General features: G+C 44.2%; 1 protein-coding gene across 4 annotated transcripts in view; it reads right to left on the bottom strand.

The window, feature by feature from the left end:
• Nucleotides 1-11,906, bottom strand: part of Hmgxb4 (HMG-box containing 4) — a 46,895-nt gene extending 34,989 nt beyond the window's left edge. For 2 of the 4 annotated variants that reach the window (XM_052726831.1, XM_052726832.1), the window contains exons 1-5: nt 11,804-11,906; nt 6,182-6,285; nt 5,407-5,555; nt 5,224-5,302; nt 3,507-4,459 (exon numbers count right to left, since the gene is read on the bottom strand). In XM_052726831.1, the coding sequence (XP_052582791.1) occupies nt 3,507-4,459; nt 5,224-5,302; nt 5,407-5,555; nt 6,182-6,212 (1,212 nt within the window). In that variant the 5' untranslated portion in view covers nt 6,213-6,285; nt 11,804-11,906. Of the gene's footprint in view, nt 1-3,506; nt 4,460-5,001; nt 5,117-5,223; nt 5,303-5,406; nt 5,556-6,181; nt 6,286-11,803 lie in introns of those variants that run through there. The other 2 variants (XM_052726834.1, XM_052726833.1) reach the window with 2 other exon arrangements.
• Nucleotides 11,907-12,243: the final 337 nt, after the last annotated feature.

Here is a 12,243-nt window from a genome sequence, read left to right on the forward strand (position 1 = left end):
CCTTTTCTCTCTTCTTCCTTCCTCTTTCCTTCTCTCCTTCCACGAGGCTGCACCACCTCTGCTTTCTCTTTCCCTCTCTCCCATCCCCCTTTCATAATAAAACTTGTCTGCAATGTGTGAGTAATTCTTCCCCCTCGCCCCCTGGCCTGTGCCATTTCCCTCATGCACCTTGGGACACCTTGGTTCAAACCCGCCAAGGCTGCCGTGTGCCGTTTTACAACAAAAATAACTTGCAACTTGCCCTTCCATCCCCAAATTATTTTCAGTTCATTTTATATTAAATTTTGAGACAGAGTCTTGCTATGCAATATATGCTGGCCTTGAACTTGATTCTCCTGACTTCTTCTCAAATGCCTGCTACCACATCTGCCTTTTGTTTCTTCTCTCTCTGTCGCTGTCTCTCTCTTGTTTGTTTGAGACAGGGTTTTTCTATGTAGCCCTGGCTGTCCTGGAACTGGTTCTATAGACCAGGCTGGCCTGGAACTCAGAGATACACCTGCTTCTGCCTCCCAAATGCTGGGATTAGAGATGTGCGCCACCATGCCCAGCTGGTTTTCTTTGCTTTCTTTTTTCTTCTTCTTCTTTAAAAAAAAAAAAAAAAAAAAAAAAAAAAAAAGTCTTATTGTGTAGCCCAGTCTGGGCATGAAATTGTAATTCCCCTGTCTCAGCCTCCCAGATTTTAGGGTTATAGTTTTATGCCATCACATGATACCCAAGTTCTAAATATAGTTGGTTATCCTTTTCTTAGTAGCTTTTCTTTCATATTTTATATATTTCACTTTGTAGAAATATAAACAAAGAGAATAGAATAGCTGTTTCTAGATGACATAATCATTTGTACTTTCTATTATTGAGAGAAAAATTGATAATCTTTCCCTTTAGGGCTCTAGTAATTCATTCATGAAATATTTTCATAATAAGACTTTCATGTTTTATTTCTGAGCTTTTAATTTTTTTTTCCCTTTTTGGTCTTGCCCACATTGGCTTTGAACTTTTCCTCCTCCTGAGGCATGGACCGAATGATCATTGCTGCTTGACAAAGTTGCATCATTTCAACTTTTTGGATCATAATTCTCTAGCAACATTTTACTTTCATTTTTAATGATTCTCACTATGTGTTATGGGAGTTCTCTTATGCCTTTCCCTTTGGGAAATTTTGTGTAGGCTTCAGTGAAGGATAAAAATGTATACAATGGTATCCTCTCTAAACAAAATACATCTTTGGAAAAAATCCCCACTGCTGTGGAACCATATAGCATGGCAACTCTGCCTAAACCCACACAAGTTAACACCAAACTGATAGAAAATTTAGATGAGTAACATATGCTTGATAAGTAAGGTATACTTGATAATTAAGATTTGTAAATTCCTAAGGTCTACTCAGGTTCACAATAGTGTTTATCTAGCTTCGTCTTTGCTCACTTTTAAGCTTTAGTTATTTGGATAAACTAAGTCATTAAAAAAAAAAAAAAACAATATTCTATAATGAAATGTCTGATCCCCCTAGAAAGTCCCTTTCCCAAGGTCAGGAATTTAGACAATTCCCCATTTCCTCAGGGGCTTGAAGAAGGTTCCTGCTTTCTAAAAAGGGAAACAAATTCTTGTATCTGGCAAGGGGAACTTGTGGCCCTCCATTAACATATGACTGGTACATATTGTCAAGGTCAATGCTAGATTCCTCAACCCCCGATCTCAAGCCACCCCAGCTCACATGCCTCCTTTCTCCCATTTAATTCTGTGTGCAACTAAAGTTTAAAAGGTGTATTCCTTTTTCAATAAAAGTGCTGGCAGCCATCTCAAGTCACCCTCAGACCATCTCCTCCCCTCATCCTTTCCCTCCACCCTCTACATATCATCTTTGGGACCCCCCCCCCAACACCCCCCCCCCCCCCCCCCCCCCCCCCCCCCCGTGGCCAAAGCTGGTCTTCTGCACTTCTGCCTCAACCTCCTGAGTGTTGGAGTTACCTGAATGGGCCACCACACCTACCTGAGTTTATAAGTTCCTAATAAAAATAGGTATTAATTTGATAACAGGGTCAGACTGTCTTTACCAGTTCCCAAAATACATCTGTTGGAAACCTTCTGAGGTGGTGAGGTGACTGATTTCTCACTCCTATCTCTCCAGTGGACAGGGAGCTCCCCAAGGTCAAGAACAAGCTAGAGTGATACTCAGCCACTAAGAACACAGGCTGCTCTTAAAAGAGAACACAGGTTCAGTTCCCTGTACCCACATGGCAGTTCACAACCATGGATCATTTCAGTTCCAGAGGACTGAGGCCCTTTTCTGACCTCTGAGGGCTCCTGCATGCACATAGTGCACATATACACATTCAGGCACATACACATATACATGAAATAGAAAGACTATACCCTATTGATCTCTGCACCCCAACACAGTAAGCACTCAAACAGGGAGGACACATTGGATGGACATAAAAAACAAACATGAAGAAATGTTCTTCCCACTAGCCCACACCAGTTACTACAAAGCTGTGAGCTCCTTTTACTAACTTCACCAGTCACCCACTACTAGTTTAGACCATCCCCTCCAAGATGACCCAAACCTTCTCACATTTCTCAGCTGCCCTGGCAGAGAGTGGGTGCTAAGGAAAAGAAATGGGGTATAGGTGCTTCTAGGACTTTTTTTTTTTTTTTTTTTTTGGTTTTTCGAGACAGGGTTTCTCTGCGTAGTTTTGGTGCCTGTCCTGGATTTCGCTCTGTAGACCAGGCTGGCCTTGAACTCACAGAGATCTGCCTGGCTCTGCCTCCCGAGTGCTGGGATTAAAGGCGTGTGCCACCACTGCCCGGCTGCTTCTAGGACTTTTAAGAATGATGATGTTTGATCAACAGGCTGGGAGAATAGCTCTATTAAGACAAGCCAGTGTTGGAGAATATTATTTTAAGGTGTCCTACTTCTGTTTATGTTGCACTTGTTTAACTATGTGAAGCTATGTTACTATGCCTGCCTAAACAACTGATGGTCTAATAAAGAGTTGAATGGCCAATAGCAAGGCAGGAGAAAAGGTAGGCAGGGCTGGCAGGCAGAGAGAATATATAGAAGGAAAATCTAGGAGGAAGAAAAGTACCCAGAGAAGGAGGAGGACTCCAAGGGTTCTGCCATCTAATTACAAAGCAAGCCATGGAGTAAGAGTAAGATTTACAGAAGTAAGAGAATGGTAAAAGCCCAGAGGCAAAAGATAGATGGGGCTAATTTAAGGTTAAGGAAAGCTGGCAAGAAACAAGCCAAGCTAAGGCCGGGCATTTATAAGTAGGAATAAGCCCCCATGTGTGATTTACTTGGGAGCTGGGTGGCAGCCTCCCCAAAAGAACAAAAACAGAAAACAAAAAGCCAGGAATAATTACACTGATGCCACTTTTGCCCCCGACAAATTTGGCCACTGGTAACATTTTATTCTTTGCGCCATCCCATGAGCTCAATGGTGGGTTGGCTCAAGGCTGCTTCCTACTCAGGAAGAACCTGTTTAATGAAGATACTTTCTCCTTACCTTTTCTCCCCTCTCTCTCTCTCTGTCCTTCTCTTCTTTTTTCTTTTTTTTCTCTCCATGTCCATCTGTATGGAGAGCAGGAAGTGGCAGGGTGGGGATACCGGGGGCAGGGCTGGGTGTCACCAAATGCTCCCGAGCAGTACCATGCTCTCGGGCAGCGCTTGCGGCCAGCCCTGAGCTTCTCTTGGTCCGAGAGTGCCGCTTCTCCTTGTGTCTGTCCTTGTCCTTCTTCTTCTTGCTCTTTTTTGACTTCTTCTTCTTCTTGATTTCCCGATAAGAATCATCTATCACCAGCTCACCGGCTTCCAGTTCTCCACCAGAGGATGACTCTGATTCTACTAGAATGGGGTCAAGCCCTGTAATATCGAGGTTAGCACTGTGGGGTTCTGGAAGCTGGGAGGCATCAGACCCACAGCCTTCTGGGCCAGTAGATGAATGTGAGTCTGAGGATGACTTGTGCTTCTTCCTGGCTGTTTTCAGAAGGCTCTGTAGCTCATGTCCTAGGAGTAAAGCACCTTGCTCATCCCGAGCCAATTTCTTGGAGGACTTTTTCAGAGAAGCTTGTTGGGCAGGGTACTGAAAAGCCTCCTCACCCACTGAGCTGCTTCCCTTCTCCTTTGGTGAAAGAATAAGTTTCATCTTTAAGCCATCAGGCTCACGAAGCGTCAGTGTCTCCGTGTTCACATAGAGTGGCTTCATTTTTTTGGGTTTGTGGGCACTGCTGTCCTCCAAGGAGAGCTCTCCGCTGCTTCCGTTGCCTTTCTTCTTGTGGTGGTCCTTTCTGCTCTCCAAATGGCTTGAAGAACTGGAGGACTTCTCCCCTGCCTTCTTGGAGGACTTGGCACCTGCTGCCAGTGGGGAAGTGATAGCTTTTAACAGGTCCATTGCTGTGTCGGCAGATTGCGGGCTGGATTTCTTCTTTTTCTTCTGTGATGATTCCAAAGACGAAATGTCTAGAAATAATCAAGAGAAGTACTGTCAACAGGACCGGAAGTAACTTCTAGCAAGTGTCCTCTCTCAACAAAAAACACCCAACTGGCATGAGGAAAAGGCTAACAGGAGTGATTTTAAAGGGAGACACTTTGGTTCCTAACATTCAGAACCCCCGTGTACTTCTTGGCTTAGTAGATTCAGCCTTTGGCTCTCGAGACCATTCTTGCCACTAAAGCTGATTCTCTTCCTTGAGTCTTCACAAGAGACAGAGAGAGCATACTTGGAATAGAGCTGTGGGATTAAGGGTAGTTACAATCTAGATTAGATTGCAGATGGAGTGTCATTGGTTCTTGTGCTGAGGACAAACTTATTCTAGTGAGAGGTTAGTCTCATCAGCTACATGTAGAGCATAGCTAAGAAAACGGGTTTTGTGAGTGGATATATGCTGGCTGAGAAATGCTCCACAGATATGCAGAGGGCCCAAGGACTGCATTTGGCAAAGGGATGCTAAGTAACAATGGCATAGGTAAGTGGATGATTCAGGGGAGTAGGAACCTGGTACCTTGTGTATCACAAATGAAGACTGTTCTTCTATGCTGAATCCTCCAAAATACCAGCCCTCCACCTCTTTCCTCCTTCACACTGGTTTATCGGCACTCAGAACAAGAACCACTGTCCTGTTAAATAGGCCACTGAGTCAGCAATATCTGGGATCCCTTCCCCTACCCCGACTCCAAGAACCAGAGATGTGCATATCCCACCTGCAGCCCATTCCCATTCTCACCTCCATAGTAGTAATCATCGGGGGAGTGCTTCCTCTTCTTCTTGTGTGTGTCCGTCCCCAAGAAGAACAATTCACTGTCCTGTGGTTAAAGAGGGAGAAGAATTGGCGAGCAATAAGATGGCGAGGTAATGGCTTGGAGCTGCTCTCCTGGGATCCTGGCTTTGAAAGACATCTGGAACTGACCTTTGACTTCTTCTTGGAGGAACTCCTGACCTGCGCAGCAACTTCTTCCTCTTCCCTTAAGAAGTCTTTGTAAGACCGCTTCTTTTCTCTTTGGCTTCGGCCGGCTGCAAGTCCTATGTCCTCAAAGCTGTGATCACCATCAAAGCAATCTGGGAAGCACAGGTTCATTTAGGAATGGAAATGACTAAAGTACATAAGCAACAACTAAACGAAACAGTCCCATTTCCAAGTTAAAGTTACATCGCACTGTGTCCACTGAAATGCAGGGCTAAACCCAGAGGGCCAAGACGACTTCTGATGACCTGGCTTCAAACATAAGAATCAAACCTGAAAACACAATGCTTCCATGCTATGCAAATGCCCAATGTGCGTCCTCAGATATGGTTTCTTAGTAGTGATTTGGCAGGTAGACACAGACTTGCGAGGGAAGGCTGAAAAGGGTAAGGATTCATGTGCTGTGCTGCTCTGTGGGAGTCCAATGTGAGATTCCTAGTCCCACACTCATGCACACTGGAGCTGGCAAAGGACTAAGAGTGCTGTGGGGATCACCCCAATAAACTAAAAGGCTCTTATTTCAGACTCTGGTGTAGGAACCCCTGTCCTGGTTTTCATTTCCATAGGCCCAGTCTGGGAATGATGGAGGCTGTGTCTCATACAGTATTCTGGAGCATCACTTGGTCTAGGCTGTGGTGCCCAGTCTTGGTCTCTACATCCATGGACTGCAGGGAATGAAGAGGTTATGCCCTTTGGAATGCTTCTGAGTAAGGGGTCATACCTTCTTTCTTCATGGAGTCATCATAAGCCATGGTGGTCCTGCAGGGCCTTTGAGAATGTGTTGTGTCACTGTGTCCAGGCTCCTTCCCGTCTACAGGACCAGGTCTGAGAAACAAAGAAGGAAAACCTTCCTGTAATGTGAAATCACTGTGGAGAAGCAACCTTCCAGGTAGAAATTCCAAGTAATCCAAGGGCTGATTGGAAGGAACACAGGAGTATCTTGTCACCTCCTCACTCTGTACATATATTGGAGTTGAACTTGCAGGGAGGATGCTAAGCTTAACTGGATTTAATTCATGTATTAAAGTTGACATTTGAAGAAATATATAAAATACTTCTTAGACTAAAAAAAACTTCCAAAATTAGTGAGAATTTCTGGAATGCCAACAGGACTAATGACACCGAGACAGGGTAGAAACTGACATTAAGTCAGAGGCATGGGTTCAATCACGGTCACAGAATGCACAGATAAAGCCAGATGCAGAGGACAGAGTACACCAAATACCGGAAGACCACAAAATCCTACTGATGAGACTGGTGAGGCATAGAATTTGCTGTGCCATAATTTAAACAGAATGTATTCAGATACTAATAATTCTAAAGCTTTGCATTCTGCTGGGCTTTATGAACTTGTTCAAATTCACTGAAGTACGAAAATGGACATACTTCTCAAATTTGTCGGCTATATGGAAACTTCCAACACTAACAAGTTTTTTTTTAAAAGGCTAGAAAGAAGTATGGAAAATTGCCATTTATCCATTGATGATGAAATTATGATTTTCACTAATTTATAAGTTCTATAATTTAAAAGTTCTAAGTACTGGGTTTTGTTTTTTGAGACAGTGTGTCCTTATGTAACCCTGGCTAGCCCTAGAACTATGTAAACCAGACTGGTTTGGAATTTACAGAGATTCACTGGCCTCTGCCTCTTGAGCACTGGCATTAAAAGCATGCATCACCTTACATAGTTATAAGTATTGTAGCATTTAACACAATAGTTCTTTGTTTTTGTTTTGTTTTTTTTAGGCTTTTGGAGACAGGGTTTCTCTGTGTAACAGTCCTGGCTGTTCTGGAACTCTCTTTGTAGACCAGGCTGGCCTTGAACTTAAGAGATCCTCCTGCCTCTGTCTCCTGAGTGCTGGGATGAAAGGCATGTGCTATCATGCCTGGTAAAGCAGTGGTTCTTTTTTTTTTTTTTTTTTTTTTTTTTTTTTGGTTTTTCAAGACAGGGTTTCTCTGTGTAGCTTTGCGCCTTTCCTGGAACTCGCTCTGTAGACCAGGCTGGCCTTGAACTCACAGCGATCCGCCTGGCTCTGCCTCCCGAGTGCTAGGATGAAAGGCGTGCACCACCACTGCCCGGCAAAGCAGTGGTTCTTAACCTGTGGGTCATGACCTCTTTGTAGGGTTAAACGACTCTTTCACAGGGGTCACCCAAGACCATCGGAAAACACAGATGTTTACATTACGATTCATAACAGTAGCAAAATTAGTTATGAAGTAGCAATGAAAATAATTTTATGGCTATAAAATTATTTCATCAAAACATGAGGAACTGTATTAAAGGGTCGAAGCATTAGGAAGGTTGAGAACCACTGCCATAAAGCATTTTGGGGCATTCAAGTTCAGATGTCCATATTGACTTTGAAGGTGACAGAGTTACATCTTGCACTATAAAGTGAAATCCTTAAATTATCTTAAGGACAGAAAATCCTTGCAGAACTTTTCTTTTTTCTTTGTTTGAGACAGGGTCTCACTATGTAGCTCTGGTTGGCCCAGAACTCACTTTTTTGCAGAATATTTAAAATAACTATTTTGAAAATGTTTTCATTCAGTTAGTCAAATGCTTAGAAATTAATCTAATTGGTAATTTAATTTTTTTACATTCATTATTATAAATGGACTTAGGATTACTCATTATTTGGGATTATACATTATCAATCCTCTCAGATAGGTATGGAGAAAACAGCATATATTTTTTGGGGAAGAAAACATTCACTGGATTAACAGAGGAAGGTTTCAAAATTTAACAGTTCAGAATTTTTATTTAGTGAGGCATGGTGGTAAATGCCTTTAAACCCAGCACTTGGGAGGCAAAGTCAGGCGGTTCTCTGTAAGTTCAAGGCCAGTCTGGTCTACATGAGTTCCAGGCCAACCAGGGCTCCAAAGTGAGACCACCCTGTCTCAAAAACAAAACAACAAGAATTTTTTTTTAAAGCCACATAAATACAATGCACAGGTAGGCCAAAGTAGAAAACACAAAGAAGAAAAGCATTGCCAAGGTTTTCTAAGTCTAAGAAATACAAAATGTCAAAGGAAGAATGAATTGCTCCAGGTAAGGGAAGCTAGAGTGAAGTAAATAAACCACATGAACTGGATTATTTAATTTTTTTTAAAGATTTATTTATTTATTATGTATACAGAACAGGGTACCAGATCTCATTACAGATGGTTGTGAGCCACCATGTGGGTGCTGGGAATTGAACTCAGGACCTCTGGAAGAGCAGTCGGTGCTCTTAACCTCTAAGCCATCTCTCTCCAGCCCGAACCGGATTATTTAAAGAGAGCTGGCACACTGCTTGCTCAAAGGGCCTTTTCATGAAATAAAGGGTGAGAATACAGGGTCAGGCCTCATATAAGAATGTGAGGAGACATATATACATATATCATGTAATCAGTTTTTCCTGTTCCAGCACTTAATTACTAAAGTTTTTTAATTAGAAACTGTTCTTCACTTCCCACTCATTGGTGCTGATGTAAAAGGGAGTGAAGGTGGGTCACTGGGAATGATACTCATTCATTTTAAAACGGCAATTTTCACCAGGTGGCACATGCCTTTAATTCCAGCACTCAGAAGGGAGGCAAGTGGATCTGTGCATTTGAAGCCAGCCTGGTCTACAGAGTGAGTTCCAGGGCAGCCAGGACTATTTAGAGACACCCTGTCTCAAACAAAACAAAGGCAGTCTTCCAACTAGCACAAAACGATGAGTTTACTAGGAAGTCATACAGGTCACTTTGGCTTTCACAGGTTGATACCAAATAGAATAGCTTTAATTGCAGTTTCAGGCTTTTCACGCCAGATAAATTTTGGCATAAAATTCATGAGAAATAATGCTCTCTGCCCGCAAATTCCAACTACACTCTTATTTAGTCTTATAATTCAGCCATCAGTCCCTGGTCATCATCAACATACTTTCAAATGTAAAAAGGCAGGCCCCGAGACTCATAAGCAGGCTTTCCCCTTGAGAACATTAAAACTAATATGAAATAGAATTAAGGAATGGTTTATGGGGGTAAGGGCTGAACTTTTTACTATACATGAAAGTTATTTTTTGACTGCTGTGAAAAACTAGATTTTAAAAAGGTGTGAAAAGGAACATAAAACTAGGAAATGCTCCCAAAGGCAGGTCAACACAGACGTGCTGGCTTTATGTATTAGGATTAGGCCTGCTACTACTGGAATTTTCTCAAAAATAGTGAAGAACGTTTTACAGGTTACAATACCAAATGCTTATAGTCCAATTCACCAATATGTGAGGTAGTCTAGAACTTGAGAAATACCATGAACACAGGCTGTGTAGACTGATGGGCGCTGAATCGTGGCTAAGGGTTCAGCGGTGGCTGACTCATAAGAGAAAGACAGTGCCAGAGGGAAAATGTCTCAAGCAGTATGAAAGGAAGCAGAGTTCAGGCAACATTTATACAAGATTAGATGAACCCAATATTCCTTCCAAGTCTCAAATATGAGCCAAGATAAACTTGAGGTTCAGGGGTAGAAAGCAAATTGGGAGGGTTAATGAAGATGAAAAAAGTTTAGGTTTGATTTTTCACATCAGAAAACAGCTACATTAAATGTTGGCAAACATAAAACAGGTGCTAAAACCCATTCTCCTGAATTCCATAATTTTGGAGTTTACAAAATTCGATGTTGTCAACTTCACGAGGCAGGATGATTTTCAATCCAGTGTTTGTCCTAGTGTGCAGAGAAATGACAACAGAGTAGAAATAAAAGTTCGTTATTTAATACTGTTTATGCCATTATAAAAAGTGAATGCTTAGGAAATTTGAAAATTGTGAATTGGCTCTTCTGAGGCTTTTCTTCAGGATATGAAAAAGAAGCAGGCTGTTGCTCCACTTGGAAGTAAAACTGCAAGTCAACCTTCAGGCACAAGCTTTTCGGATAACCAAGTAATTATGAAAAAACTTAAAATCTTCAGAGGTCATATTTTGTTATTTTGGAAACTCAAAGTAACTATTTAAAAAAAAGTTTCAGAAAATGATTTTCTGGAGGTAATCTCAGTTCCAGCAATCACTAACGATTATCATCATCCCAGAAAATACAGAATTGAAAATTAATAAAGAAAATCCACCCAGTAAACTGGGCAAGGAAGGTCTCCTCCAGGAGGGAGTTTCCTCCAAGGTTGTTTTCATGAACTCAAGATTGCCAGTCCGTGCAGGCAAAAGGAAGAAACACATCCAGCTGTTTTGCAGTTTCTGAAATTTTGTTGCTACTTCTAGTATAGTGCAGGTGAATTCTTCTTATTTCAGTGGGTTTCCTTCCATCTCGAATCTCTCGGAGTTCTTGCCACACCCTTTTACAAGGACCTACCTATGCAGCACTCCCAGTCCCTGCCAGCTTTGGAACCCGCAGAGATCTCCACAGCCAGGAATGCGCACTGAATCTTCTCATTGCAATGCAATTAAGCAGAACTACGACCACTGCACAGATTGGCTGACAACACAGTTCCACGAGACCAGTGATCCAAATTTCGACAAGCCATGTACGATCAACAGGCTTTACTTCGGATGCAGTTTTTAAAATTCACTTTGCTACGAGGGAATAGAATCGGCCAGCAGCTTAGAAATAGGGACAGGGTGCGTGATAGACATCTCTTCTTTATGATATAAAATAAAGTGAATCTACAAGTAGTGGTTCTGGAGGGAGAAATGGGCCTGTGTGGAGGAGACTCCAACTAAGAAGGCATGTTCAAATTGGGTTGCACGCAAAGAACACACACAGTACGAGATTGTTTATCCGCACAGCCCCCAAGACCACCGTTCCCGGGGTCCACTCTGTGATACCCCCGGGCAGGTCTGCTGCAACAGCTAGTTCAACAAAGCTGTGCGCAGCGCAGGGAGCTGCCCGCATCCTCTCCGGCTCGCCGCGCGCCCAGCCCTCCCGTCCGCCCCGGGACCTCTCCTCCTGACAGCCCCAGACAGCCCGCGCCCCGGGTCCCCAGCCGCGCTCCGCCCGACCCGGGTTCCCGCGTCCCGACGGCCTCGGGCGCCCCGGAGCGCCCAGACGGCGGCGCAGGGGGAGGGGCGGCGCGGGCCGCGGGTCCCTGGGGCGGCCGCACGCCCCCTCCCGGCCCCGCAGCTTTCCCGCCTTCCCCGTTTGAACAGCTCCCGCCGCCTTCCTCCTGCGGCCCGCTCCAGCCCCTACGCCGGGGCGGCTGCGGCCGCTACTCCAGTCCCCGGCTTGGCCCCCGAGCTAGGCCGTAGCGGGCCTGAGGTGCCTCCGGGACGGTGTCGCGGGGCCAGAGCAGTGGGTGGAGGCCGGGCGGGGCCGTTGCCGCCCCGGGGTGGGGGTCCGGCCCGGTCTGGTGGGGGCTCCGCTCGCCGCTACCTTCACTCGGCTCTCTCGGATCCCGCCTCAGCGCCGCCGACCGCCGCCATCTTGGAGAAGGAGAGAAAAGCGCGAGCGACCAGGGAGCCTCAGTCGAGCCCAGAGCGCAGACTCCTACTGCAGCGGGGCTGTCGCGCCGGCGAAAGAGCGTCGAGCGCATCGAATAAAACTTGCTGAGCGCGGTCTTGGTACCGATTTTTGTCTAGAAATCTCTCTTAACATATCATTTCCCAAGTCTTCTGATCATTTTTCAATAAAAAATTACGTTTCTGCAAAGCAATTGCAAGTAAAAAATGCTAGGCAACTAGATTGACGTAGTCATTCAAACACCTTCCCTGACCCAAAGTGTTTTCAGCTCCCTGAACTTTTATGAAAATAGGACAGCCGTTTTGAATCTGTGGAGCTTCACTTTGGATTTTACAGGTTCTCTATGAGTTACA

The sequence above is a fragment of the Peromyscus californicus genome, unplaced genomic scaffold, assembly GCF_007827085.1.
Source record: "Peromyscus californicus insignis strain IS unplaced genomic scaffold, ASM782708v3 Scaffold_8__1_contigs__length_139910024, whole genome shotgun sequence".
NCBI classification, from domain to species: domain Eukaryota; kingdom Metazoa; phylum Chordata; class Mammalia; order Rodentia; family Cricetidae; genus Peromyscus; species Peromyscus californicus.